The 26,547-nt window shown below is 54.9% G+C and overlaps 1 protein-coding gene across 1 annotated transcript; it reads right to left on the bottom strand.

Annotated features, from left to right (window-relative positions):
- Positions 1–3,557: 3,557 nt before the first annotated feature.
- Positions 3,558–24,947, bottom strand: LOC137306566 (secretory carrier-associated membrane protein 3-like). The gene is made up of 9 exons (XM_067975849.1): positions 24,370–24,947; positions 18,006–18,092; positions 12,793–12,933; positions 11,207–11,324; positions 9,835–9,963; positions 8,269–8,428; positions 7,805–7,906; positions 6,852–6,969; positions 3,558–6,024 (listed from the first exon to the last, which is right to left on the bottom strand). The coding sequence occupies exons 1-9, from the start codon at positions 24,934–24,936 to the stop codon at positions 5,878–5,880; spliced, it is 1,569 nt and encodes a 522-aa protein (XP_067831950.1). The 5' UTR covers positions 24,937–24,947; the 3' UTR covers positions 3,558–5,877.
- Positions 24,948–26,547: the final 1,600 nt, after the last annotated feature.

The following is a 26,547-nucleotide window of genomic DNA, read 5'->3' on the forward strand; positions in this document are numbered from 1 at the left end:
TAGAGAGAGAGAGAGGGTATAGAGAGAGAGAGGGGTATAGAGAGAGAGAGGGGTATAGAGAGAGAGAGGGGTATAGAGAGAGAGAGGGGTATAGAGAGAGAGAGGGGTATAGAGAGAGAGAGAGAGGGGTATAGAGAGAGAGGGGGGTATAGAGAGAGAGGGGTATAGAGAGAGAGGGGGGTATAGAGAGAGGAATAGAGAGGGGGAATCGAGAGAGAGGGGGGTATAGAGAGAGGGAATAGAGAGGGGGAATCGAGAGAGAGGGGGGTATAGAGAGAGAGGGGGGTATAGAGAGAGAGGGGGGGTATAGAGAGAGGCAATAGAGAGGGGGTATAGAGAGAGAGGGGGGTATAGAGAGAGAGGGGGTATAGAGAGAGGGGGGGGTATAGAGAGAGGGGGGGTATAGAGAGAGGGGGTATAGAGAGAGAGGGGGGTTTAGAGAGAGGGAATAGAGAGGGGGAATCGAGAGAGAGGGGGGTATAGAGAGAGAGGGGGGTATAGAGAGAGGGAATAGAGAGGGGGAATCGAGAGAGAGGGGGGTATAGAGAGAGAGGGGGGTATAGAGAGAGAGGGGGGGTATAGAGAGAGGCAATAGAGAGGGGGTATAGAGAGAGAGGGGGGTATAGAGAGAGGGGGGGGTATAGAGAGAGGGGGGGGTATAGAGAGAGGGGGGGGTATAGAGAGAGGGGGGGGTATAGAGAGAGGGGGGGGGTATAGAGAGAGGGGGGGGTATAGAGAGAGGGGGTATAGAGAGAGAGAGAGGGGGAGAGGTATCGAGAGAGGGAGAGAGGTATAGAGAGAGAGAGGAGGGGAACACAGACAGAGCCCACGAGAGGGTTGGGACGGAGGGAAACGGGCCCTGTGGGGGGGGGGTGGGGAAGAATAGGCCGTGCGGGAGTGGGGGCAGGGGACTGGGTGGGGGTGGGGACTGGGTGGGGGACGGGGACGGGGTGGGAGACAGGCTGACCAGCTGGAACAGGAGTCGGGAGCTCTGAATAAAACAATCCCTGAAAATAAGAATGGTTGGGCAGAGAGTGCCGGATGTGAGATGTAAATGGGCTCAGACTCCCCAGTGACCATCCCCTCCATCTCCAGCTCCATTAACTGAAGCTCTCTCTCTGCCTCCTCACTATCTAACAGCCCATTAACTGGTCACCTCCTTCACTCAGCAAGATCATTGTTGGGGGAGCTGTGAACAAGCTCTCAGTTCCCTTATCGAGATGACTAATTATCATCATCCTCTTCAGAGGATCGAGTTCAGTGTCTCCCCCTCTCCCCCTCCCCCTCCTCCTCCTCTCCCTCTCCTCCCCTCCCCCTCCCCCACCCCCCCTCCCTCTCCTCCCTCTCCTCTCCTCCTCCTCCCCCTCTCCTCCCTCTCCCTCCTCTCCCTCCCCCTCCTCCCTCGAGGGACTGATAGGTCCTCCTCATTTTGATGCAGTCATCTCACACAAGAGAGAGAGATAGAGAGAGGGGGGAGGGCAGGGAGGGGAGACAGAGTCAGACACAGAGAGACAGAGACAGTACAAAGAGAGACTGATGATCTGGTTCCATTTAATTTAATTGTGTACAGTGCTTTAAAATGTACAGTCTCCATCGAAACAGGAACGGTCACATGAAAACATAAATTTCAAGCCCGAGAGTCCTGGCTGGACACTCACTTTGCCGCTGGTACCGAGTACAGTTGTCCTCAGCGTCCCTGGCTGGGGGGTAGGGTAAAAAATAAGTAAGAGGCCAGGATTCCTGCTCCGAATCACCCTCCAGCGATACCTATGCCAGATATTACGAGTAAACATCAGGTAAGGGCAGCATTGGTGTGATGCTCCCCGTGGCCAAATAGCATGTTGGCACCTGGGCTCACACGTGAAGAACGGGCACAAGGGTGAGGTGTCGGAGGGCGGAAGGAACCCGCAGCCACGACCGAGAGAGGAGGGGAGGGAGCTGCAGCAAAATGGAGGGTCAGCATGATCGACACTCTGTCTGAAATTATTTCTTGTTCTGTGAAATATCAGAGGGGGCAGCACAGGTGGGGGTGAATACAGTACGCTCTGCCAGTCCGTGACCTTATCCAAACCTGTCGGTGCCTCACACTTACTCCCCCCCCTCCCACCACCGGCTGCAAATCTGTCCGTAACATGTGACCTCCCACGCTGGATCCACCTCTGGCAGAGTCTGTATTGAGGTTAAGGTCTTTTAAGGTGAACTGAGCAGCGCCCTGCTGAAAGGAACTCGCACCTCGTTTACATCTCAGTTCATTTCTCAGACTTTGGTGCCCGATATCGGCCGTGATCTCTGAAGCAGAGACTTCCCCTGTAAACCGCCCGGGAGTTACAGATTGACGAGTGTGCCTCGATTAAACTAAGGAGAGTCCGGGTAACAACATCGGGAGACACTTCCCAGGGACCAATAAATATCCCAATCGGGAAATAGCCACAATAACAAAAAATAAACTTACATTTCCATGATTTACTGTGTCAGCTTTTATCTTTGCACCTCCTTTTTCTCTAAATAAAGTTTCTGAACACCAGACCTAATCTGTGCTTTTAGCCGATCTGTGTCAGGGCAGTGGTGATAGGGGATGGAGAGAGGGCTGGGGAGGTCGGGCTACAATTGGCCTCAGTGCCCTGAGTTAAGGAGGTAAATTCAGGCAGAGTTTCCTTTCCTGATCGCTGTCCGGTGATTTCACGTGTTCTGGACATTGAGTGAAGGCAGGATCAGGCGAGGCTGTGATCCTCACTCACCACCGAGGCTCAGGCAAGCTGTATTTTGGTGCAGCCCTCCACACGAGCAGCTCTACCCCTGAATCAGCATCTGCAAAAACCACACCTCCAACTCCCGAGTCCAGGTCATTTCTGGATATAGTGACCGGCCCCCAGTCCCCATGGGACACCACTTCCCTCGATATGCCAGTGCGAGAAACTTCCTTTAGCTCCCACCCTCCGTTCTGTTTGCAGCCATCTTTCGATCCATTCTACTCCCTGACCCCACACGCCCTGACCTTTATCACCTTATCGAGGGCCTTCTGAAAGTCCATGCAAACCACATCCACTGCATTATCCTTGCCTACTCTTTCTGTTGCTTCTTTACAGTATTCATTAAGGTTGGTTAAACACAACCTTCCTTTTAGAAATCCGTGCTATTTATTATATTCTCTGCCTCTAGATGTTATATCTTTTAGTAAATATTCTGGCATCGATCCCACCACCGACGTTAAGCTAACCGCTCTATAGTTCCCTGGATTAAACTGGGTGGCAGGCCACGCGCGCGGAGAGAGGGAGCGCGAGCTTACGGCCTTGGCACGGCGAGCGCGAATTACCTGACAAGGCTGATGGCCACGAGGAAGGACCTACACTCCTTGGAGCACACCTAAGCACGGTGATGTAGTGGTTATGTTATCGGACTAATAATCCAGAGGACGCGAGTACAAATCCCACCACGGGCAGTTTGAGAATTTGAAATCAGTTTTTAAAATCTGGAATTAAAAAGCCGGGGTCAGTAAAAGTGAAGCTGTTGGGATCATCGGAGAAAACCTAACTGGTTCACAACAACAAACCAACAACTTGTGTTTATATAGCATCTTTAATCAGTAAAACATCCCGAGGAGCAACACAGGAGTGATTATCAAACAAAAATAACTGACACCGAGCCAAAGGAGGAGATTTTAGGTCAGGTGGCCAAAGGTTTGGTCAAAGAGGTAAGTTTTGAGGAGAGGAGGCGGAGGGGTTTAGGGAGGGAATTCCAGAGCTTAGGGCCGAGGCAGCTGAAGGCACGGCCGCCAATGGTGGAGCGATGGGAATCGGGAATGGGCAAGAGGCCAGAATTGAAGGAGTGCAGAGATCTCGGAGGGTTACAGAGATAGGGAGCGTGTCCCTAAGCGGTCTGACTTTTATGCGTCTCCAGTCCTGCACTGCCCTCTCAAGTGGCCTAGCAAACCACTCAGATGCATGCAACTAGGGATGGACAATAAAGCCCGGTCTCATCAGTGACGCCCACAACCCAAGAATAAAATAAAAACCAGATGATTAATTCCCAACTTTGTAAGAAAACTGCTTAAACCTCGAGGAAATTCATTGAAAATGCTAGTGAGAAACTGGTTCAAAAATGTCCTTGGGCCAAGCAACACTGGACATGAATCAGATTATGGGGCAGGATGGTAGCAAGGCATAGAGAGGATATCCCCAGGGCTAAACTTCAGTACTGCACCAAACTTAAACTAGCCCGTCCCATTCAATCATCCTACATCCTCCCTTCATTTACTCCTCCACCCATTCCCCAGGCTACAGTGAAGGCACAAAGAGTGACTGCCCCAGGCCTGGAGCAGTGCACCATTGGAGTAGGCCACTGGGAGCCATGCAAGAACACCTCAATGTGACAATCCCGCTGGGTCATCGATCACAGGATCCTCTCCCCTTCCCTCCTTTCAATGATGGGCACGGTCGAGATTAGGAAACTCACCCTGTGGGGAATCATACACTCAGGTCTCCGTGCCGCTACCCAATCACGACACAGCTGTATCTTCTGGCGAGGATCAGATCTAATGACTGCCTATTGGAGAACTCATCAGGTCCAACACTCTTCTAACATATGGTGCTGGCTCAAACTCTACTGGGGAAACAGTGCTGGGACTGGCTCAAGCTCTACTGGGAAACAGTGCTGGGACTGGCTCAAACTCTACTGGGGAAACAGTGCTGGGACTGGCTCAAACTCTACTGGGGAAACAGTGCTGGGACTGGCTCAAACTCTACTGGGAAACAGTGCTGGGACTGGCTCAAACTCTACTGGGGAAACAGTGCTGGGACTGGCTCAAGCTCTACTGGGGAAACAGTGCTGGGACTGGCTCAAACTCTACTGGGAAACAGTGCTGGGAAACAGTGCTGGGACTGGCTCAAGCTCTACTGGGACACAGTGCTGGGACACAGTGCTGGCATTGGCTTAAACTCGACTGGGAAACAGTGCTGGCATTGGCAAAAATTCTACTGGGAAACAGTGCTGGCATTGGCTAAAACTCTACTGGGAAACAGTGCTGGGACTGGCCAAAACTCTACTGGGACACAGTGCTGGGACTGGCCAAAACTCTACTGGGACACAGTGCTGGGACTGGCCAAAACTCTACTGGGAAACAGTGCTGGGACTGGCCAAAACTCGACTGGGAAACAACAGACACGGCGCTCAGCTGACTGCAGTCGGAGCTTTGGGCTAAATGTCCTTCCACACAGTAACTCGAGTCCATCAGTCCACAGCTTCATATGGTGTTCAGTGCTCACTGTGCAGCGATCTCCCTCTCCCCGACTTCTCTGTTTATACAATAATGGAGGAATAACTCTGCAATTTAATGGCAGCAGCAGGAAGACAGAGACAGGGGCGGGATCACGAACTGAGTGAGCCTTCATCTCCCAATATCCCGCGTCTCCCAACCCCTCAACACAGAACAGACCCGCTGAGCTGATGCCTTGAGTTCATTCCGGGCTCGTTGGCCCCCAATTCATCAATGGCCTTTCCAATCGGGGAAGACACAAAAAAATAAATGCTGATTTTCTGCAGCCCGGGTTAACTTGAAATACCCAAAAATCAAGCATGAAAGTGCGTTCAAACCGTAAGCTTGGGAGTGACGACTGTGCGGAGTTTCTCTCCGTTTATCAACCGGGAACAAAGACTGTGCAAAGTCGGAACAACAAACACAATAAAAACCCATGATGCAGCTGTCAAATCATTCAGCACGACCCTTAACCTCAGCAGCAGTCGCAGCTTCCGATTGGCCTGTGCGGGCCCCCCCTCCCGCCCCTGTTGAAAGTTTGGAATCTCTTTCTCTCTTTTTTTTTTAATATATATACGAAGCAAAGATGCAAATGTTGGGGGTGAGAGGGGTCTCTGGCTCACTGCTCAGTTCCGCTGGAAGGCGCTCTGGGCGGCTGAGCTGGCTGCGTTGGACGCTGCGCTCCGCACGGCTTGGTTCGACATGACCCCAGCAGCCAGCTCCTCCTGCGCTTTCTGGAAGCTGGCACCTGTCCTCCGGTACAGAGAGTGGACCTGGAGCAAGGAGAGGAGAACGGTTAGTGCAGCCGGTTAAAGTGGGTGGCCAGTCACTCTCTACTAATTCATCCGTGACACGTGGCAGTCAATGACAACCTACCCGGTTAATTTGACAAGTAAATTAGAAGAAAGAAGACACTTATCTTCTCTATTTTATCTGGTTCCAGCTGTACTGAGCTCTGGTCAGACCCCGTCTGGAGATACCGCACTCAGTTCTGGGCACCGCACCTCAGGAAGGATAGATCGGCCTTGGAGGGGGTGCAGCGCAGATTCACCAGAATGATACCGGGACTAAAAGGGTTAAATTACGAGGCCAGGTCGCACAGACCGGGCTTGTATTCCCTCGAGTATAGAGGGTGATCTAATCCAGGTGTTTAAGATGATTAAAGGATTCGATAGGGTCGATGGAGAGAAACTATTTCCTCTGGTGGGAGAGAGTCCAGAACAAGGGGGGGCAGAACCTTAAAATTAGAGCCAGGCCGTTCAGGGGTGATGTCAGGAAGCATTTCACACAAAGGGGAGTGGGAATCTGGAACTCTCTCCCCCAAAAAGCTGTTGAGGCCGGGGGTCAATTGGAAATGTCAAAACTGAGATTGATCGATTTTTGTTGGGTGAGGGGATTGAGGGTTACAGAACCAAGGCGGGTAGATGGAGGTTAAGATACAGATCAGCCATGATCTAACTGAATGGCGGAACAGGTTCGAGGGGCTGAATGGCCTCCTCCTGTTCCTATCAGTACCACTAACTCCTGTCAGAAATACTGCCTCAGGGGCGCTGCGCCTGTAACCAGGGGGTTCCTGCTCCTGAGCTACACCTTAACTCACCCTTTTCAGCATCACGATCCCCATCACTGCCGAGGCCGTGAATAAAACCGAGACCACCAGCATGACAGCGGCCACGCCTACATTGGTCTTCATCGCAGACAGCGAGGAGATCCAGCCGCTGCAAAGGAAAATCGGAGTAAAAAAAAACCAAACAAATTAGAGAGCACAACAGACCCTCCCCTCCCCTCCCCCGGTCTCCGCCCATGCACTGCGCCAAGGTTAATATTATGGCTGCATATCGTGACACCGCAAGTCCCGGCCAGAGTGGCAATCATTGGGTAATTCCCCGCACATAATTTGTATTACGTATCCATCCTCCACTCACTGCAATTCGCTAGAGAAATAACCCTGCTTTTATCGGGAGAAGTTGCTGCAGTTTCAGTCATGAGTTTGGTTTGCTGTAGTTCGTAGACTCTGTTTAAATCAGGTTCTTGTTCCTGATCACTGTCCAGTAGCCCCTGGGTTAGCGAGATGGGCAATCAGCCAGGGTTCCTGCTCCTGATCACTGTCCTGAGACCCCTGGGTTAGAGAGGGGGAATCAGCCAGGGTTCCTGCTCCTGATCACTGTCCAGTGACCCCTGGGTTAGAGAGAGGGGGGAATCAGCCAGTGTTCCTGCTCCTGATCACTGTCCAGTGACCCCTGGGTTAGAGAGAGAGGAAATCAGCCAGGGTTCCTGCTCCTGATCACTGCCCAGAGACCCCTGGGTTAGAGAGAGGGGGGAATCAGCCAGGGTTCCTGCTCCTGATCACTGCTGGACAGAACAGGGTCAGGCTCAGCCACTCAGGTACGGGGCGAGGTGGTGACCAGTGCCCATGGATGTCAGATCATCCCACGAGTCAGGGTCTTTGGGGTGGGGGGGGGAGGGCGGTTGGTGGGGGGGGGAACTGACCGATCGTTAGATAATGATGTAGCCACACGGTCCCGCAGCTGAGGAGAGGAAGCAGCGACTCACCAGAAACCCCAGCCTGGAATCCCCACCGACTCCAAAACGAAGAGGATATCTTGGACGAAGAAGATGAAGAAGAAGGTGAAGAAATTGAACGAGCTGTCACTCCTGAACGGGGGAGAAAGGAAACACAAACAGATGAAGAGAAACTAAACCCAACACAATGAAACACAGGAGCCTCGCTCCACCAGGCTGCAGCACTCAGCTTCTGGAACTGGGGGTATCAGAGAGCAGCCCAGTGGCCCGCTCCTGCCTTACAGCACCCACCCGCTGAACCCCCAAAACAGGAATGGGAGAAGGGGGGAGGGGGTCAGTATCGGCCGGGGGCCCCCGGGAGGAGGGGGTCAGTACTCGTACTGAGGTCGAGCTTTGGCTTGTTCCCTCCCAATGCTCAGTAGAAAGGCCTCGCACTCTCCACTCCAAAGGCCAGGCTGGTGTCGGCCCCGTTCTTCCTACCAGGTGGTACCTACCTGAAAGCCTTGTACATCGGCCTGTACCAACAGACAAAGGAGCAGGGGGTGAACAGGAGAAGCCAGAGGATGGAGAGGCCAAAGTGAGTTCCTGCTTCGACGTGAACTGTGAACCAGGCGAGGCTGCCCAGGAGATTGAAGAAGAGAACGCCCGAACTCACTGTGGAGAGAGAGAGAGACACAGACACAGGGGGATCCAATGAACAACTGAACATCACAGCAACATTCCCCTCCCCTCGAGGCAGAGGGGCAGGACCCCTGGGATGAGGGTCTTCAGGCAACCGGTGACACGGCTGAGTAGCAGAGGGCGAGATTACAGGGGCTGAAGGAGAGACTCCTGATGGTGGAGTAGGGAACGAGAAGCGAAGGGTACAGGTACACCCTCGCGCAGGAAACCAGGACAGGGAGGGATTGGAGAGTGAAGACAAAGACTGTGAAGCTGTTTCTTTTGGGCACGGAGAGATGGTGGAACCAAACGAGGAAACAGGCTGACAGTCTGGGTGCGGGCGAGGACACCAGATGCAGGGCGCTGGATGGCTCAGAGTTTGGAGGCAGGGAGACTGGCAAGGAGAGAGAGAGCGCGCTGGAGAAATCCAGCCTAGAGGTGTGAGAGGAACGGATTAGGGTTTGAGCTGTAGAGGAGGGAGGCGGGTGATGAAGAAAGTGATGTTAGTGACTGATGGCCACCCACTTTGCACTGAAGAAAGATCGATAGATCAGAGTATTTTCGAAATGGCAAGAAGCTGGGAACTGTGGAGGGGCAGAGAGATTTAGGGGTCCAAGTACAGAAATCACTAAAAACTAGTGGACAGGGACAAAATACAATTCAAAAGGCCAGTGGAATGTTGGCCTTTATCTCAAGAGGCCTGGAATACAAAGGGGAGGGAAGTTATGTTCCAGTTATATAAAGCTCTGGTCAGACCCCGTCTGGAGACACTGTGTTCAGTTCTGGGCAACGCACCTCAGGAAGGATATATCGGCCTTGGAGGGGGTGCAGCGCAGATTCACCAGAATGATACCGGTGCTAAAAGGGTTAAATTACGAGGAGAGGTTGCACAGACTGGGCTTGTATTCCCTCGAATATAGAGGGTGATCCAATCGAGGTGTTTAAGATGATTAAAAGATTCGATAGGGTCGATGGAGAGAAACTATTTCCTCTGGTGGGAGAGAGTCCAGAACAAGGGGGCAGAACCTTAAAATTAGAGCCAGGCCGTTCAGGGGTGATGTCAGGAAGCATTTCTTCACACAAAGGGGAGTGGAAATCTGGAACTCTCTCCCCCAAAAAGCTGCTGAGGCTGGGGGTCAATTGGAAATAAAAACAAACTGAGATTGATAGATTTGTTGGGCGAGGGTATTGAGGGTTAGGGAACCAAGGCGGGTAAATGGAGTTAAGATACAGATTAGCTGTGATCCCACTGAGTGGTGGAACAGGCTCGAGGGGCTTTGTTTTGGGGGGGGGGGGGGAGGCAGGGCTCAGCACTGAACCGTACTCCGGGGTCCCGTACCTCAGGCTCGCTCTGAGTGCCTGCGGACCTGGTTAATGTTGGTGGTTTCGCTGGTACTCACACATCCACAGGTAGTACATCACCGTGACAGTCTTCTGAACATCATGGGGAATCTCCGTCTTGATGTCATGATGGAAACAGGGTTTAACTGGGCAGAAGGAGGGCAGTGGAGGCCAGTTATTCGCAGTCGCTGGAATCAAAAAATATTAATTTTAATCTGCATCTACACACAAGACAAATCACTAATTATTTCCTCAGATTAGATACAGAGTAAAGCTCCCTCTACACTGTCCCATCAAACACTCCCAGGGCAGGTACAGGGTTAGATACAGAGTAAAGCTCCCTCTACACTGTCCCATCAAACACTCCCAGGGCAGGTACAGGGTTAGATACAGAGTAAAGCTCCCTCTACACTGTCCCATCAAACACTCCCAGGGCAGGTACAGGGTTAGATACAGAGTAAAGCTCCCTCTACACTGTCCCATCAAACCCTCCCAGGGCAGGTACAGGGTTAGATACAGAGTAAAGCTCCCTCTACACTGTCCCGTCAAACACTCCCAGGGCAGGTACAGGGTTAGATACAGAGTAAAGCTCCCTCTACACTGTCCCATTAAACACTCCCAGGGCAGGCACAGGGTTAGATACAGAGTAAAGCTCCCTCTACACTGTCCCATCAAACACTCCCAGGGCAGGTACAGGGTTAGATACAGAGTAAAGCTCCCTCTACACTGTCCCGTCAAACACTCCCAGGGCAGGTACAGGGTTAGATACAGAGTAAAGCTCCCTCTACACTGTCCCGTCAAACACTCCCAGGGCAGGTACAGGGTTAGATACAGAGTAAAGCTCCCTCTACACTGTCCCGTCAAACCCTCCCAGGGCAGGTACAGGGTTAGATACAGAGTAAAGCTCCCTCTACACTGTCCCATTAAACACTCCCAGGGCAGGTACAGGGTTAGATACAGAGTAAAGCTCCCTCTACACTGTCCCGTCAAACCCTCCCAGGGCAGGTACAGGGTTAGATACAGAGTAAAGCTCCCTCTACACTGTCCCATCAAACCCTCCCAGGGCAGGTACAGGGTTAGATACAGAGTAAAGCTCCCTCTACACTGTCCCGTCAAACACTCCCAGGGCAGGTACAGGGTTAGATACAGAGTAAAGCTCCCTCTACACTGTCCCATTAAACACTCCCAGGGCAGGTACAGGGTTAGATACAGAGTAAAGCTCCCTCTACACTGTCCCATCAAACACTCCCAGGGCAGGTACAGGGTTAGATACAGAGTAAAGCTCCCTCTACACTGTCCCATCAAACCCTCCCAGGGCAGGTACAGGGTTAGATACAGAGTAAAGCTCCCTCTACACTGCCCCAATATGCCTCAGCTCCAATCTTCCCCTGTAACAAAAAACGAGTCCAAGGCCGGACGCTCGGTACTCACCGCTGGACGAGATGGCAGCGTTCTCCAGCTCCCGCTCCTTCCGGTCCAATTCAGCAGCTTTCCTCTCCAGCTCCTCCTGCTGCCTCAGCAGGTCAGCCGTGAGAACTGTCGCGGGCTTCTGTAAAAATCCAAATCAAACCTTTAACAACTTGTATTTATCCAGCGCCTTTAACGTAGTAAAACGTCCCAAGGCGCTTCACAGGAGCGATTATCAAACAAAATCGGACATCGAGCTGCACAAGGAGATATTAGGACAGGTGACCAAAAGCTTGGTCAAAGAGGGAGGTTTTAAGGAGCGTCTTAAAGGAGGAGAGAGAAGCGGAGAGGTTTAGGGAGGGAATTCCAGAGCTTAGGGCCCAGGCAGCTGAAGGCACGGCCGCCAACGGTGGGGCGATTAAAATCGGGGAGCGCAGAGATCTCGGAGGGTTGTGGGGCTTGAGGAGGTTACAGAGATAGGGAGGGGGCGAGGCCAGGGAGAGATTTGAACACAAGGACGGGAATTTTAAATTGTAGACATTGCCGGACCGGGAGCCAGCGACGAGCAGCTACAGAATGATGGAAGTGTTGTGGGACTGTGGCACGATAAACAAACGCACGGCCCATAATTCAATCATTCTCGGGGGGGGGGGCCTTCTTCTTGAACCGCTGCAGTCCGTGTGGTGAAGGTTCTCACAGTGCTGTTAGGTCGGGAGTAATGTCCTTGGAGGTGACGGTGAGAGAGATTTGGAGGGGAACGTGCAGGTGACGGTATTCCCACGCACCTGCTGCCCTGGTGGAGGTCGCGGGTTTGGGAGGTGCTGTCGAAGAAGCCTTGGCGAGTTGCTGCAGGACATCCTTTAGTGCCAAGTCATGGATTTGACATGACACTTCTCCCCTCCACCCCTCCTCTCCTCCCCAAAGGCACCGCCTGGTGTGGGACTGAACCACACAGATCCAAAAGTCCCAGGTGCCACCCCTGGTTTGTGCCGAGTTGGGGGGGAGGGGGACACTGCGATGGCCTCGGTGCCCTTGACTGGGGGGAGGGCGGGAGGTGAAGAGTATTAGCCAGCACACCATGCCCTTGCTGGAAGGTGTAGGTCTGTGCATGTCAGCTCAGGGCAGGATCAGTTCAGCTGTGATGCCCTATGTGGTTGAATAGCTTGCCGTTACCCACTGCCTGGGCTCACACATGCAGAATGGTCCTAGGGGGTGAGATACGGTAGGGTAGGGCAGCCGGCGTCATCAGAACCCGTAGCCCGTGAAGAGTCAGCGCCTCGTTATAAAAACATTGGGAAGGTCCCATCTCTGTTCCGCATGCATCGCAGCCAGGGGAGTGGATCGGGGGAGAGGGGATTATCAACAGGGGTCCTGCTCCGAGTCTCTACATACTGCAGGTGGCAGTGGATCACGACTGGGTTGGACTGGGCTGCGATGCCCCCCGCAGTCGATTGGCACGCAGGAGTCACCAGATAGCAATCTGGGGGCAGGACCCCCCCCCGCTAACAGACGCCCTGACTGAGATCAGCCACTCCAATACAGACCAGGGGTGGGAGCTGGGCCTTGCCAGGGAGGAGGTATAACAGGCAGTGAGTTTCTCAGCTGCAGACCTGGGTTCCATACGTCCTCTGTTCCAATGGACCCTGCTTCTTCACAGTCTGGCTGGCGGGCAGTGCCGGGGGTCGCTCTGGGGGCTGGGCCCGAGGCAGCGGGGTCGTCATGATGGAGGGAGCCTGGTACGCAGGGGGAGGCTGAAAGACAGAATGAAATAGTCAGTGCCCTTTCAGTACAAACCCTGACGTAGCAAGGTGAACCCGTGTCTGTACAGTTAGGGAGCGCAGCGCGAGCTGATCCTTCCAAATCCACCAGCCCAGCTGTACAGTCCGTGTTCTGTAATAGATCTCAGGGTCACAGCTCACACACACGCACCCACAGCAACAGACCGAGGGGCTGACGATCGCAGCCTTATCCTGCACCACTCCATAATAATATCCCCATTCATTCCTCCCCAACCCCCTTCTTAATAAAAGGAACAAGAGGAGGCCATTCAGCCCCTCGAGCCTGCTTCCCCCATGGCTGATCTGTATCTGATCTCCATCTATCCACCTTTGCTCCATATCTCTGATACTCTTAGCTAATTAAAATCTATTGATCTCAGCCCTGAAAGCTCCAATTGATCCCCAGGTGGGGGAGTGTGTTCCAGATTTGGACAGGGATCAGGAGCAGGGATTTCCTCTCTCCCTAACCCACTGAGACCACCCCCTATCCCCAGCAGAGACTGGCTAACTCAGCACAACCCAGGGACGGAATCTGGGACCCACCCGGTCTGACTGGCTCAGTGCACAGCAACATCCCACAGCCCCGCGATGAGTGACGGGTGAGTGTGTGTTCTGGGGGTGATGGCTCTTCAATATTCACAGGCAGATAGAGGCTCGCTTTAATGTCTCACCCAAAGGGCAAGAAAGTGAGGGGTCCGAAGCCTCGCCACTCCAGTTAAACCCCCCGTGCCCAGTCAGTGCCCAGTCTGTCCACAGGCTTATCGCACCATCTCGCTTCTGCCACCAGGTGGAGCCTCACTGAGGGCCTCTGCTGGCAGGCTGCCGGTATTGCAGCATCCCAGCAAACTGGAGCCGGACCCCAGACAGGCAGATCCTGTACACTCAGAGCCATCCGGATCTCACTCACCTGGAGCGGGGCTCCATCAGGGTGGCCCGAGTCGGCCCATCTCCCTGTCAGAACCAAACACCGTCTCAATTTGCAGCCTCTCTCACTCCTGGTGATTGCGGTTGCGAGTTAGGTCCCATTAACCGGGAGTTGGGCAGTGATTAGAGACGGTCTCTCTCAGACAAACAGGTCCAATACTCATTATATAGTTCTGACCGAGAGTTTCGACCCGAAACATTAAGCTGCCTGTTCCCAGCTGATGGACCTGCTCCGTTTCTCCAGTTTTTCATTTGAGAGATTCCTTATTCCCTGTTTTTTCTCCCCCCTTTGCTCTCCTGGCTGGCCTCCCATCTTCCACCCTCCATAAGCCTGAGCTCATCCAAAACTCTGCTGTCCCGTATCCTAACTCACACCAAGTCCCGTTCACCCATCACCCCCTGTGCTCACTGACCTACATTGGCTCCTGGTCCGGCAACGCCTCGATTTTAAAACGCTCAAATCCCTCCATGACCCTCGCCACTCCCTATCTCTGTAACCTCCTCCAGCCCCACAACCCTCTGAGATCTCTGCACTCCTCCAATTCTGCCCTCTTGCACATCCCCCATTTTATCGCCGTGCCTTCAGCTGCCTAGGCCCTAAGCTCTGGAATTCCCTCCCTAAACCTCTCCACCTTTAAGATGCTCCTTAAAACCCACCTCTTTGACCGAGCATTTGGTCACCTGCTCTTATAGAATCATAGAATGGTCATGGCACAGGAGGAGGCCATTTGGCCCATCGAGCCTGCACCAGCTCCCTGCAAGAGCAATCCAGCTCGGCCCACTTCCCCGCTCTTTCCCTGTAGCCCTGCAAACCTCTCTCCTTCAGGTACCTATCTAATTCCTTTTCGAAAGCTACAATTGACCCTGCTTCCACCACCCTTTCAGGCGGCACATTCCAGATCCTAACCACTCGCTGTGTAAAAAAGTTTTTCCTCATGTCGCCTTTGGTTCTTTTGCCAATCACCTTAAATCTATGTCCTCTGGTTCTTGACCCTTCTGCCAATGGGAACAGTTTCTCAATCTGCCCTGCCACCTTCAATGATTTGTGTACATATACCCCCAGGTCTCTCTGTTCCTGTACCCCTTTTAGAATTGTGCCCTTTAGTTTATATTGCCTCTCCTCGTTTTTCCTACCGAAATGTATCACCTCACAGTTCTCAGAATTAAATTTCATCTGCCACGTGTCCGCCCATTCCACCAGCCTGTCTATATCCTCTTGAAGTCTATCACCATCCTCCTCACTGTTCACTACCCTTCCATGTTTTGTGTCATCTGCAAGTTTTGAAATTGTGCCCTGTACACCCAAGTCCAAGTCATTAATATATATCAAGAAAAGCAGTGGTCCCAGCACTGACCCCTGGGGAACACCACTGTACACCTCCCTCCAGTCCGAAAAACAACCATTCACCACTACTCTATGTTTCCTGTCCCTTAGCCAATTCTGTATCCTACTGCCTCCTTTATTCCATGGGCTTCAATTTTATTGACAAGCCTATTATGCGGCACTTTATCAAACGCCTTTTGAAAGTCCACATACATCACATCAACTGCATTGTACTCATCGACCCTCTCTGTTATCTCATCAAAAAACTCTATCATGTTTACGTTCAGTATGTGGTTCAGTGCTATTTTTTGTCTGATAATGCTCCTGTGAAGCCCCTTGGGATGTTTTACCACATTAACGGCACTGTATAAACACAAGTTGCTGTTATTTTAGATCACCAGTTCGTGGCTCCCTCCGCAGCCACCTCACTCTCAGCCTGGATCCCAACAGAATTCAACCAGCTGTGGTAACAAGACTGACACTGCCTGCTGCTGGTTTATCATTTCAAAAAAGACTACAGTCTTGCATCATCCATCTCATCCTGGCTACACCCAGATAAATTCAAACAGCAGAAAGACTTACATTTATATAGGACTTCATGACCTCAGGATGTCCCAAAGTGCTTTATAGCCAATGAAGTACCTTTATCAATTGTAGTCACTGTTGTAATGTAGGAAACGTGGCAGACAATTTGCGCACAGCAAGATCCCACAAACCAGCAATGACCAGATAATCTGTTTCAGTGATGTTGGTTGAGGGATAAATATTGGCCCAGGACACCGGGGAGAACTCCCCCTGCTCTTCTTCCAATGGTGGCCGTGGAATCTTTAACATCCAACTGAGGGGGCAGACGGGGCCTCGGTTTAACGTCTCATCCGAAAGACGGTCCTTTTATTATCGATTTCAGCCCCACTTGCAAATGATTGCAGCTGCACACAATCATTTGCACTGCAGTGCCAGTCAGCAGAGCCTCAACAAAAAGGTTTTTAATTACCTAATCATTTCTGAGTGCCGCATTTCATCCCTAGTCTGTGTCGGGTTAGGTGCTCTCCCTCTGGCCAGAAGTTGGGGCTAAAACTGGGCCCCTCTGTATTGGGGGGGGGGGGGGGGGGGGAGCAGGATTGGGCTTGGCCGTGATGCCCTACACAGATGAATTGCCGGCTGACGCCCACCTCTGAGGCTCACGCATGAAGAATGGCCATAAGGGTGGGGGAGAAGAGAGGGAAAAACAGTCAGCGCCCGTGCAACCCATGCCCCAGTGAGAGCGTCCTCGGGAAAGGAGAGAATAAAGAGAGACTGCGATAAAAAACACAACAGCTTTTTACGCAGACGCGAGTCCCAGTGGACACTCACCCACGAGGGGGACAATCCAGTTGCCGATTGTATGTTCTCGAGTTTTTCAACTTAATGCAGCAAACACATGTAAGCAGCTGAGTGTCACCTGGCTTAGGTCACACCCACACATCCTGCCTGTAACCGTATGTAAAGCAGGCACGGCCTGTAGCAGGGCACTGGCTACACAGAAGCAGCCCTGCTTTCCACACTGTGTGCACATTAACATGCAAAGGCAGAGAGAGGGAGAGCCCAGGCAACAACACATCAGGGGAAACACTTAAAGGAATCAGCTAATCTCTCTCAAATAGTTCTGTTCACAGCAGATGGTGAGGCTGCTCCCTTGCCTGCCCGACGTGGCACTGATTCATATCCCAGAGTCTCCGTGCTGAATTAACTAATCCGAGGCAAACAGTAGCAGCTACTATTGGCCCCTGGGCTAGAGAGGGAGAATCAGCCAGGCTTCCTGCTCCAGATCACTATCCATTGACATGCTTCCAGGCAGGAGTCAATGAGGACAGAACTGTGCTCAGCTGTGATGCACCTTGTAGTTAAATAGCTTACGTCAACGCCTAGGCTGAAATACTGGGGGAAGGCTTGTCAAACACACTTCTATAAAACCCAGCTCCACCTCAGATTTCAGTCCAGGCTGGAATCTAATCGAGGGGTTCGGGTGGTTTATATATAGAATAACAGATACCCGGGAGTGAGTTACAGGCTGGAATCTAATCGAGGGGTTCGGGGGGTTTATATATAGAATAACAGATACCCGGGAGTGAGTTACAGACTGGAATCTAATCGAGGGGTTCGGGGGGTTTATATATAGAATAACAGATACCCGGGAGTGAGTTACAGACTGGAATCTAATCGAGGGGTTCGGGGGGGGTTTATATATAGAATAACAGATACCCGGGAGTGAGTTACAGGCTGGAATCTAATCGAGGGGTTCGGGGGGGTTTATATATAGAATAACAGATACCCGGGAGTGAGTTACAGGCTGGAATCTAATCGAGGGGTTCGGGGGGGTTTATATATAGAATAACAGATACCCGGGAGTGAGTTACAGGCTGGAATCTAATCGAGGGGTTCGGGGGTTTATATATAGAATAACAGATACCCGGGAGTGAGTTACAGGCTGGAATCTAATCGAGGGGTTCAGGGGGGGTTTATATATAGAATAACAGATACCCGGGAGTGAGTTACAGGCTGGGATCTAATCGAGGGGTTCGGGGGGTTTATATATAGAATAACAGATACCCGGGAGTGAGTTACAGGCTGGGATCTAATCGAGGGGTTCGGGGGGGTTTATATATAGAATAACATACCCGGGAGTGAGTTACAGGGGGAATCTAATCGAGGGGTTCGAGTGTCCACCCACTCAGTGCCATGTTGTTTCAGGTCTCCATGTTCCTTTCTCACAGAGTGCAGTATCAGTGGTTAATATGCGCGGTTGGATTACACTCACCCCTCTGTTTCCCTCGAAGGGGTTGTAGAGCTGACCCAGGTCTGGCTGCTGCTGATGGTCAGTGCTGTGTTCAATCACTGCTGGATCCTATAAACAGACCACACACGCGGCACTCATTAAACGCACCAAAGTAACAGATCGGCAGCGAGGAATAGTTCGACCCAACACCAGCTCCCATTATCCTGCCCCCCACCCCAGACTGCACCCCCACCCCTTCCCACACTCCGACCCCAGACTGCACCCCCACCCCACCCCACTCCCCCACCCCAGACTGCACCCCCACCCCACCCCTTCCCACACCCCCACCCCAGACTGCACCCCCACCCCACCCCTTCCCACACCCCCACCCCAGACTGCACCCCCACCCCAGACTGCACCCCCACCCCACCCCTTCCCACTCCCCCACCCCAGACTGCACCCCCACCCCACCCCACTCCCCCACCCCAGACTGCACCCCCACCCCACCCCTTCCCACACCCCCACCCCAGACTGCACCCCCACCCCACCCCTTCCCACTCCCCCACCCCAGACTGCACCCCCACCCCACCCCACTCCCCCACCCCAGACTGCACACCCCACCCCACCCCACCCCCCCACCCCAGACTGCACACCCCACCCCACCCCCCCACCCCAGACTGCACACCCCACCCCACCCCACTCCCCCAGACTGCACACCCCACCCCACCCCACTCCCCCACCCCAGACTGCACCCCCCACCCCACTCCCCCACCCCAGACTGCACCCCCCACCCCACCCCTTCCCACTCCCCCACCCCAGACTGCACCCCCACCCCACCCCTTCCCACTCCCCCACCCCACCCCTTCCCACTCCCCCACCCCAGACTGCACCCCCACCCCACCCCTTCCCACTCCCCCACCCCACCCCTTCCCACTCCCCCACCCCAGACTGCACCCCCACCCCACCCCAGACTGCACCCCCACCCCACCCCTTCCCACTCCCCCACCCCACCCCTTCCCACTCCCCCACCCCAGACTGCACCCCCACCCCTTCCCGCACCCCCACCCCTTCCCGCACCCCCACCCCTTCCCGCACCCCCACCCCTTCCCGCACCCCCACCCCTTCCCGCACCCCCACCCCTTCCCGCACCCCCACCCCTTCCCGCACCCCCACCCCTTCCCGCACCCCCACCCCTTCCCGCACCCCCACCCCTTCCCGCACCCCCACCCCAGACTGCACCCCCACCCCAGACTGCACCCCCACCCCAGACTGCACCCCCACCCCAGACTGCACCCCCACCCCAGACTGCACCCCCACCCCATCCCTTCCCAACCCCCACCCTACCACAAACTGCACATCCCAGACTACAACCCCCCACCCCACCCTAGCTTGATATCCCCATACCACTACCTCCTGCATCCTCTCTCCTACTCTTCACACAGTCAAACCACAATTCTCCTGGGGGTCACTAGCAGCCACGGCCTGCAGGTGCCAGCCCCTGACCAGGGCCGGAGCCACACACTTCCCTACTGCTCTGCCACACCGAGTCACTGCCACACCGACCCTATACCCTCGCATTCAGCGTAAAGTGGGCCGTTTGGTATTTAGCAGCACTCACGGCCACACTGAGCTCAGTACCCGCTGCAGCAGCTGTGCCTGCTCGTGTCCCCCAGGAGAACTGTGGTTTGCTCGATTTCAATTCTTCATTTCTCGATGAGCGAGAAACGGATGCCGGGGGGGCGGGGGGGGGGAGAATGTGGGTGATCAGCTGAATCAGTCGAGATGTCGGAACCCCTCACACAGCCTGGTGGGTTAAACACTGGCCTTTCCTGGACTAACCCAGACAGAAGTCTCCTCCTTCTCCTGGCTGTAAGGGTCCGTGTGAAATTGGGTGGGGGGCCCGAGCGTACAAGAGACCTCCCCCCAACCCCTAGTACCAAGTGGTACTGAACTAGCAAGCGCGCAGGACGGGCATCGCAGAATGAGTTAAACATCAAATTGGTGAAGTACGAGGTGCTGTCCTGGGGCTGGGAGACTGTAGAGGGAGCTTTACTCTGTATCTAACCCTGTACCTGCCCTGGGAGTGTTTGATGGGACAGTGTAGAGGGAGCTTTACTCTGTATCTAACCCTGTACCTGCCCTGGGAGTGTTTGATGGGACAGTGTAGAGGGAGCTTTACTCTGTATCTAACCCTGTACCTGCCCTGGGAGTGTTTGATGAGACAGTGTAGAGGGAGCTTTACTCTGTATCTAACCCTGTACCTGCCCTGGGAGTGTTTGATGAGACAGTGTAGAGGGAGCTTTACTCTGTATCTAACCCTGTACCTGCCCTGGGAGTGTTTGATGGGACAGTGTAGAGGGAGCTTTACTCTGTATCTAACCCTGTACCTGCCCTGGGAGTGTTTGATGGGACAGTGTAGAGGGAGCTTTACTCTGTATCTAACCCTGTACCTGCCCTGGGAGTGTTTGATGGGACAGTGTAGAGGGAGCTTTACTCTGTATCTAACCCTGTACCTGACCCTGGGAGTGTTTGATGGGACAGTGTAGAGGGAGCTTTACTCTGTATCTAACCCTGTACCTGACCCTGGGAGTGTTTGATGGGACAGTGTAGAGGGAGCTTTACTCTGTATCTAACCCTGTACCTGCCCTGGGAGTGTTTGATGGGACAGTGTAGAGGGAGCTTTACTCTGTACCTAACCCTGTACCTGCCCTGCATCTGATCCTCTGGTGCACAGATTCCATGAGTTTTACCCCATCACCCTGCACCTAGGAGGTTCCAGAGAACCCCAGAGCTTGAGAAAGGAATACCTGCTGAATCAGCAAGTATCTGTGAGCGAGGTCTCGACCGTTACACAATGTCTTGGTCAGCTTGTGATTAACTTCCTGCCGGCCTGCATGACATCAGCACTCTCACTTTCGCCTTGGGTTCAAAATGAAACTTGTCTCCATTGCTCAATGTGTTGCTGCACTGCCTGGGGAAGCACGGAGTCTCACAAATCATCTGTGTCATGTTGGGGAGGGGAAGTCAGCCAGCGTTCCTGCTCCTGATCACTGTCCAGTGACCCCTGGGGTTAGAGAGAGGGGAAATCAGCCAGCGTTCCTGCTCCTGATCACTGTCCAGTGACCCCTGGGTTAGAGAGAGGGGAAATCAGCCAGTGTTCCTGCTCCTGATCACTGTCCAGTGACCCCTGGGTTAGAGAGAGGGGGAAATCAGCCAGGATTCCTGCTCCTGATCACTGTCCACTGACCCCTGGGTTGGAGAGAGGGGAAATCAGCCAGGGTTCCTGCTCCTGATCACTGTCCAGTGACCCCTGGGTTGGAGAGAGGGGAAATCAGCCAGGGTTCCTGCTCCTGATCACTGTCCAGTGACCCCTGGGTTGGAGAGAGGGGAAATCAGCCAGGGTTCCTGCTCCTGATCACTGTCCAGTGACTCCTGGGTTAGAGAGAGGGGGAATCAGCCAGGGTTCCTGCTCCTGATCACTGTCCAGTGACCCCTGGGTTAGAGAGAGGGGGAATCAGCCAGGGTTCCTGCTCCTGATCACTGTCCACTGACCCCTGGGTTGGAGAGAGGGGGAATCAGCCAGGGTTCCTGCTCCTGATCACTGTCCAGTGACCCCTGGGTTAGAGAGAGGGGGAATCAGCCAGGGTTCCTGCTCCTGATCACTGTCCAGTGACCCCTGGGTTAGAGAGAGGGGAAATCAGCCAGGGTTCCTGCTCCTGATCCCTGTCCAGTGACCCCTGGGAGAGAGGGGGAATCAGCCAGGGTTCCTGCTCCTGATCACTGTCCAGTGACCCCTGGGTTGGAGAGAGGGGGAATCAGCCAGGGTTCCTGCTCCTGATCACTGTCCAGTGACCCCTGGATTAGAGAGAGATCTCCTGCTCTGTTTGCTTCTGGACTAAACACGACTTTTGTCAATAACTGAAGATAATTGAGATCATGAGACAGGATGTGCCTAACACATTGCTGTTTCTACTTTCACCAGTTTTCATTGTTCTGCCCAAATACAGTCACTTTCTCCAGAGAAATAGTTTGAAGAAGTAGCCGTGCAGCAAAACTACTGCCTCACTCCCCTGGGGGGGGGGGGGGGGGAACAAGCCACGGAGGCTTTCCCCCACCCTGCCACTCTCTCTGCCCCTCCATTTCACCCTCAGGGGTGAACCACGATCAGAGGCTCACAGTGACCGCCCCACTGTCACTGCTCCATACTGGGGCGCCATGACACTGTCTTCCAGAACATTCTCAATCTTCCACATTTCAACCGGAAGATTATAAAAAACAAAAAAAGGGGACGTTCAACCTATTAACCCCCTCCCCCCGCAGCCCGTGTACACTCTCCCCTCCCCCCGCAGCCCGTGTACACTCTCCCCTCCCCCCGCAGCCCGTGTACACTCTCCCCTCCCCCCGCAGCCCGTGTACACTCTCCCCTCCCCCCGCAGCCCGTGTACACTCTCCCCTCCCCCCGCAGCCCGTGTACACTCTCCCCTCCCCCCGCAGCCCGTGTACACTCTCCCCTCCCCCCGCAGCCCGTGTACACTCTCCCCTCCCCCCGCAGCCCGTGTACACTCTCCCCACCCATTTAATCTCCCCCCTCAGCCCGTGTACACTCTCCCCCCCCATTTAATCTCCCCCCGCAGCCCGTGTACACTCTCCCCACCCATTTAATCTCCCCCCTCAGCCCGTGTACACTCTCCCCTCTACCCATCCATTTAATCTCCCCCTCAGCCCGTGTACACTCTCCCCTCTACCCATCCATTTAATCTCCCCCCGCAGCCCGTTTAGACTCTCCCCTCTACCCATCCATTTAATCTCCCCCTCAGCCCGTGTACACTCTCCCCTCTACCCATCCATTTAATCTCCCCCCACTGCCCGTGTACTCTCCCCTCTACCCCCCCATTCAATCTCCACCCATGGCCCAATCTCCCCTCTCATGGACTCCACCTACCTATTTAATAGTTTCTCTCTATCTGATCCTTTCTATCATTTTAAACACCTCGATCCCATCACCCCTCAGTCTTCTATACTCGAGGGAATACAAACCAAGTTTGTGCAACCTGGCCTCATAATTTAACCCTCTAAGCCCGGTGAGGAAATGTAATCCAGTCCAGTAATCCAGCGTGCCTTCCTCTTCCAGTACTGATCCGCAGTCCATGCCCCTCGTTACCGACCCCCTCTCCCCACTCCGGAAGTGTTCAGTTATTTCCAGCGATAGGCCTATCCCTTCTCAGCCTGTCAGCTTTGATCCGATCGTGATGGCAGCTCATTCTTCCACCTCTCCGCCCCACCTCAAAAAGAATTTGCATTTCTATCGGGCCTTTCACCACCTCAGGACGTCCCACAGCGCTTTACAGACAATGAGGAACTTTTTTTTTGAAGTGCAGTCGCTGTTGTAATGTAGGAAACGCGGCTGCTACTTTGTACACAGCAAGATCCCACAAACAGCAATGTGATAATGACCAGATCATCTGTTTTTAGTGATGTTGGTTGAGTGATAAATATTGACCCCAGGACACCGGGGAGAACTCCCCCCCCTGCTCTTCCAATGGTGGCCGTGGGGTCTTTTACACCCACCCGAGAGGAGCAGAGGGAACCTCGGTTTAACGTCTCATCCGAAACACGGCCCCTCAGACAGTGCGGCGCTCCCTCATTACTGACCCTCTGACAGTGCGGCGCTCCCTCAGTACTGACCCTCCGACAGTGCGGCGCTCCCTCAGTACTGACCCTCCGACAGTGCGGCGCTCCCTCAGTACTGACCCTCCGACAGTGCGGCGCTCCCTCAGTACTGACCCTCCGACAGTGCGGCGCTCCCTCAGTACTGACCCTCCGACAGTGCGGCGCTCCCTCAGTACTGACCCTCCGACAGCGCGGCCCTCCCTCAGTACTGACCCTCCGACAGCGCGGCGCTCCCTCAGTACTGACCCTCCGACAGTGCGGCCCTCCCTCAGTACTGACCCTCCGACAGTGCGGCGCTCCCTCAGTACTGACCCTCCGACAGTGCGGCGCTCCCTCAGTACTGACCCTCCGACAGTGCGGCGCTCCCTCAGTACTGACCCTCCGACAGTGCGGCGCTCCCTCAGTACTGACCCTCCGACAGTGCGGCGCTCCCTCAGTACTGACCCTCCGACAGTGCGGCGCTCCCTCAGTACTGACCCTCCGACAGTGCGGCGCTCCCTCAGTACTGACCCTCCGACAGTGCGGCGCTCCCTCAGTACTGACCCTCCGACAGTGCGGCGCTCCCTCAGTACTGACCCTCCGACAGTGCGGCGCTCCCTCAGTACTGACCCTCCCTCAGTACTGACCCATTTCACCCCCTCACCCGGGGGTCCCTTCACTCCTGCCCCCCTCTCTCTCTAACTCTACCCCCCTGTCGGACTGATGCCCGCTCAGGGGGGCCCTTTAACTCTCTTACCTCGAAGGGGTTGTTGCCGTCGTCCGGGTAACGAGACATGTCGGCCCGGGGGAGGGAGGAGGAGAAGCGGCAGGAATTCAGGCCCCGGGCCGGGGGAGGGTGGGTGACCGGGACAGGCCCCGAGCCGGGGGGTGGGAGTGACGGGGACAGGCCCCGGGCCGGGGGAGGGTGGGTGACCGGGACAGGCCCCGGGCCGGGGGGTGGGAGTGACGGGGACAGGCCCCGGGCCGGGGGAGGGTGGGTGACCGGGACAGGCCCCGGGCCGGGGGAGGGTGGGTGACCGGGACAGGCCCCGAGCCGGGGGGTGGGAGTGACGGGGACAGGCCCCGGGCCGGGGGAGGGTGGGTGACCGGGACAGGCCCCGGGCCGGGGGAGGGTGGGTGACCGGGACAGGCCCCGAGCCGGGGGGTGGGAGTGACGGGGACAGGCCCCGGGCCGGGGGAGGGTGGGTGACCGGGACAGGCCCCGAGCCGGGGGGTGGGAGTGACAGTTGGAGCCGCTCTTCGCCTCAGCCTCTCCCGCTCTCGAGCGTCCGATCCCCGCCCCCCGGATCGTGGCTCCGCCCATCCGATACTGGCCCCGCCCTCGCCCTCTGACGCGGGTTGGCCCCTCCCCCATCAGTAACCCCGCCCCCAAACCCCACTTCTGCCCCGGGGCGAAAACATCAGGAACAGGAATCGGCCATTCGGCCCCTCGATCCTGCTCCCCCCCCCACCCCGTTCAATCACATCACGGCTGATCTTCGACCTCGACTCCACTTTCCCACCCGATTCCCCGATCTCTCGATCCCCCCATTCCCCGATCTCTCGATCCCCCCCATTCCCCGATCTCTCGATCCCCCCATTCCCCGATCTCTCGCTCCCCCCATTCCCCGATCTCTCGATCCCCCCATTCCCCAATCTCTCGATCCCCCCATTCCCCGATCTCTCGATCCCCCCATTCCCCAATCTCTCGATCCCCCCATTCCCCGATCCCCCATTTCCCGATCTCTCGATCCCCGATTCCCCGATCTCTCGATCCCCCCATTCCCCGATCTCTCGATCCCCCCATTCCCCGATCCCCCATTTCCCGATCTCTCGATCCCCCCATTCCCCAATCTCTCGATCCCCCCATTCCCCGATCTCTCGATCCCCCCATTCCCCGATCCCCCATTCCCCGATCTCTCGATCCCCCCATTCCCCGATCCCCCATTCCCCGATCTCTCGATCCCCCCAATCCCTTGGACCCCCCGATCCCCGGCGAGTCCAGAAATCCATCCATCTCAGCCTCCAAGGAGTTGTTCCCGGGGGTGGGGGGAGGGGGTTAGCGACCCACAATCACCCCTCCCCAACCCCTTGTGATCCCAGACACTCACTCCCCGTCCCCCCCTCCCAGACCCAGACCACCGGGGCTGGGGGGGCAGCAGTGGGCCTCGGGCTGCCAACCCTCCACGATTACCCTGGAGTCTCCAGAAATTGAAGATTAATCTCCAGCCAGCAAAAGCCCAGGAGAAAAATCACTTGGGGCATTAAAATAAAGAAACTTTCTCCACAGACGCTGCCTCACTCGCTGAGCTTTTCCAGCATTTTCTGTTTTTATTTCAGATTTCCAGCATCCGCAGTATTTTGCTTTTGATATAAATATTGGAGATGGGCAAAAAAAAAGGCTGTTTGACCAGGTGAGGCAGCAGGAGGTGAGAAGTCATGTGATGAAACCTCCAGGAACACGTCCACTCAAGTTGGCAACCCCACATGGGCCCCGGGGGGGGGTGCACAGTCCCAGCCCATTAACGGGTTTATCCAATTCGGGTCCCATTTTAATCACAAGCCATGGTTTGATCTTTATCATCGCCTCTCCACCTGTGATTTCAGCGCTCAAGGACGACGAGCGACACGTCGCTGCCCTCCGTCAGTCCGCTGCCCGCTGAATCCCGACTCCCGCTGAATCCCGACCCCCGCTGAATCCCGACCCCCGCTGAATCCCGACCCCCGCTGAATCCCGACCCCCGCTGAATCCCGACTCCCGCTGAATCCCGACCCCCGCTGAATCCCGACCCCTGCCCCTGCAGCCCCTGCCTCTGTGAACAGGTGAATTTTATTGATTAGTTTTATTGGGTGTGAAATGAAGATGAGTACCCAGTGTGTGCGCATTGTGTGTACCCAACAAGGCCCAGAATCAGGTGGCAGCTGCAGAATGTGG

This window comes from Heptranchias perlo, chromosome 44 (genome assembly GCF_035084215.1).
Source record: "Heptranchias perlo isolate sHepPer1 chromosome 44, sHepPer1.hap1, whole genome shotgun sequence".
NCBI lineage: Eukaryota > Metazoa > Chordata > Chondrichthyes > Hexanchiformes > Hexanchidae > Heptranchias > Heptranchias perlo.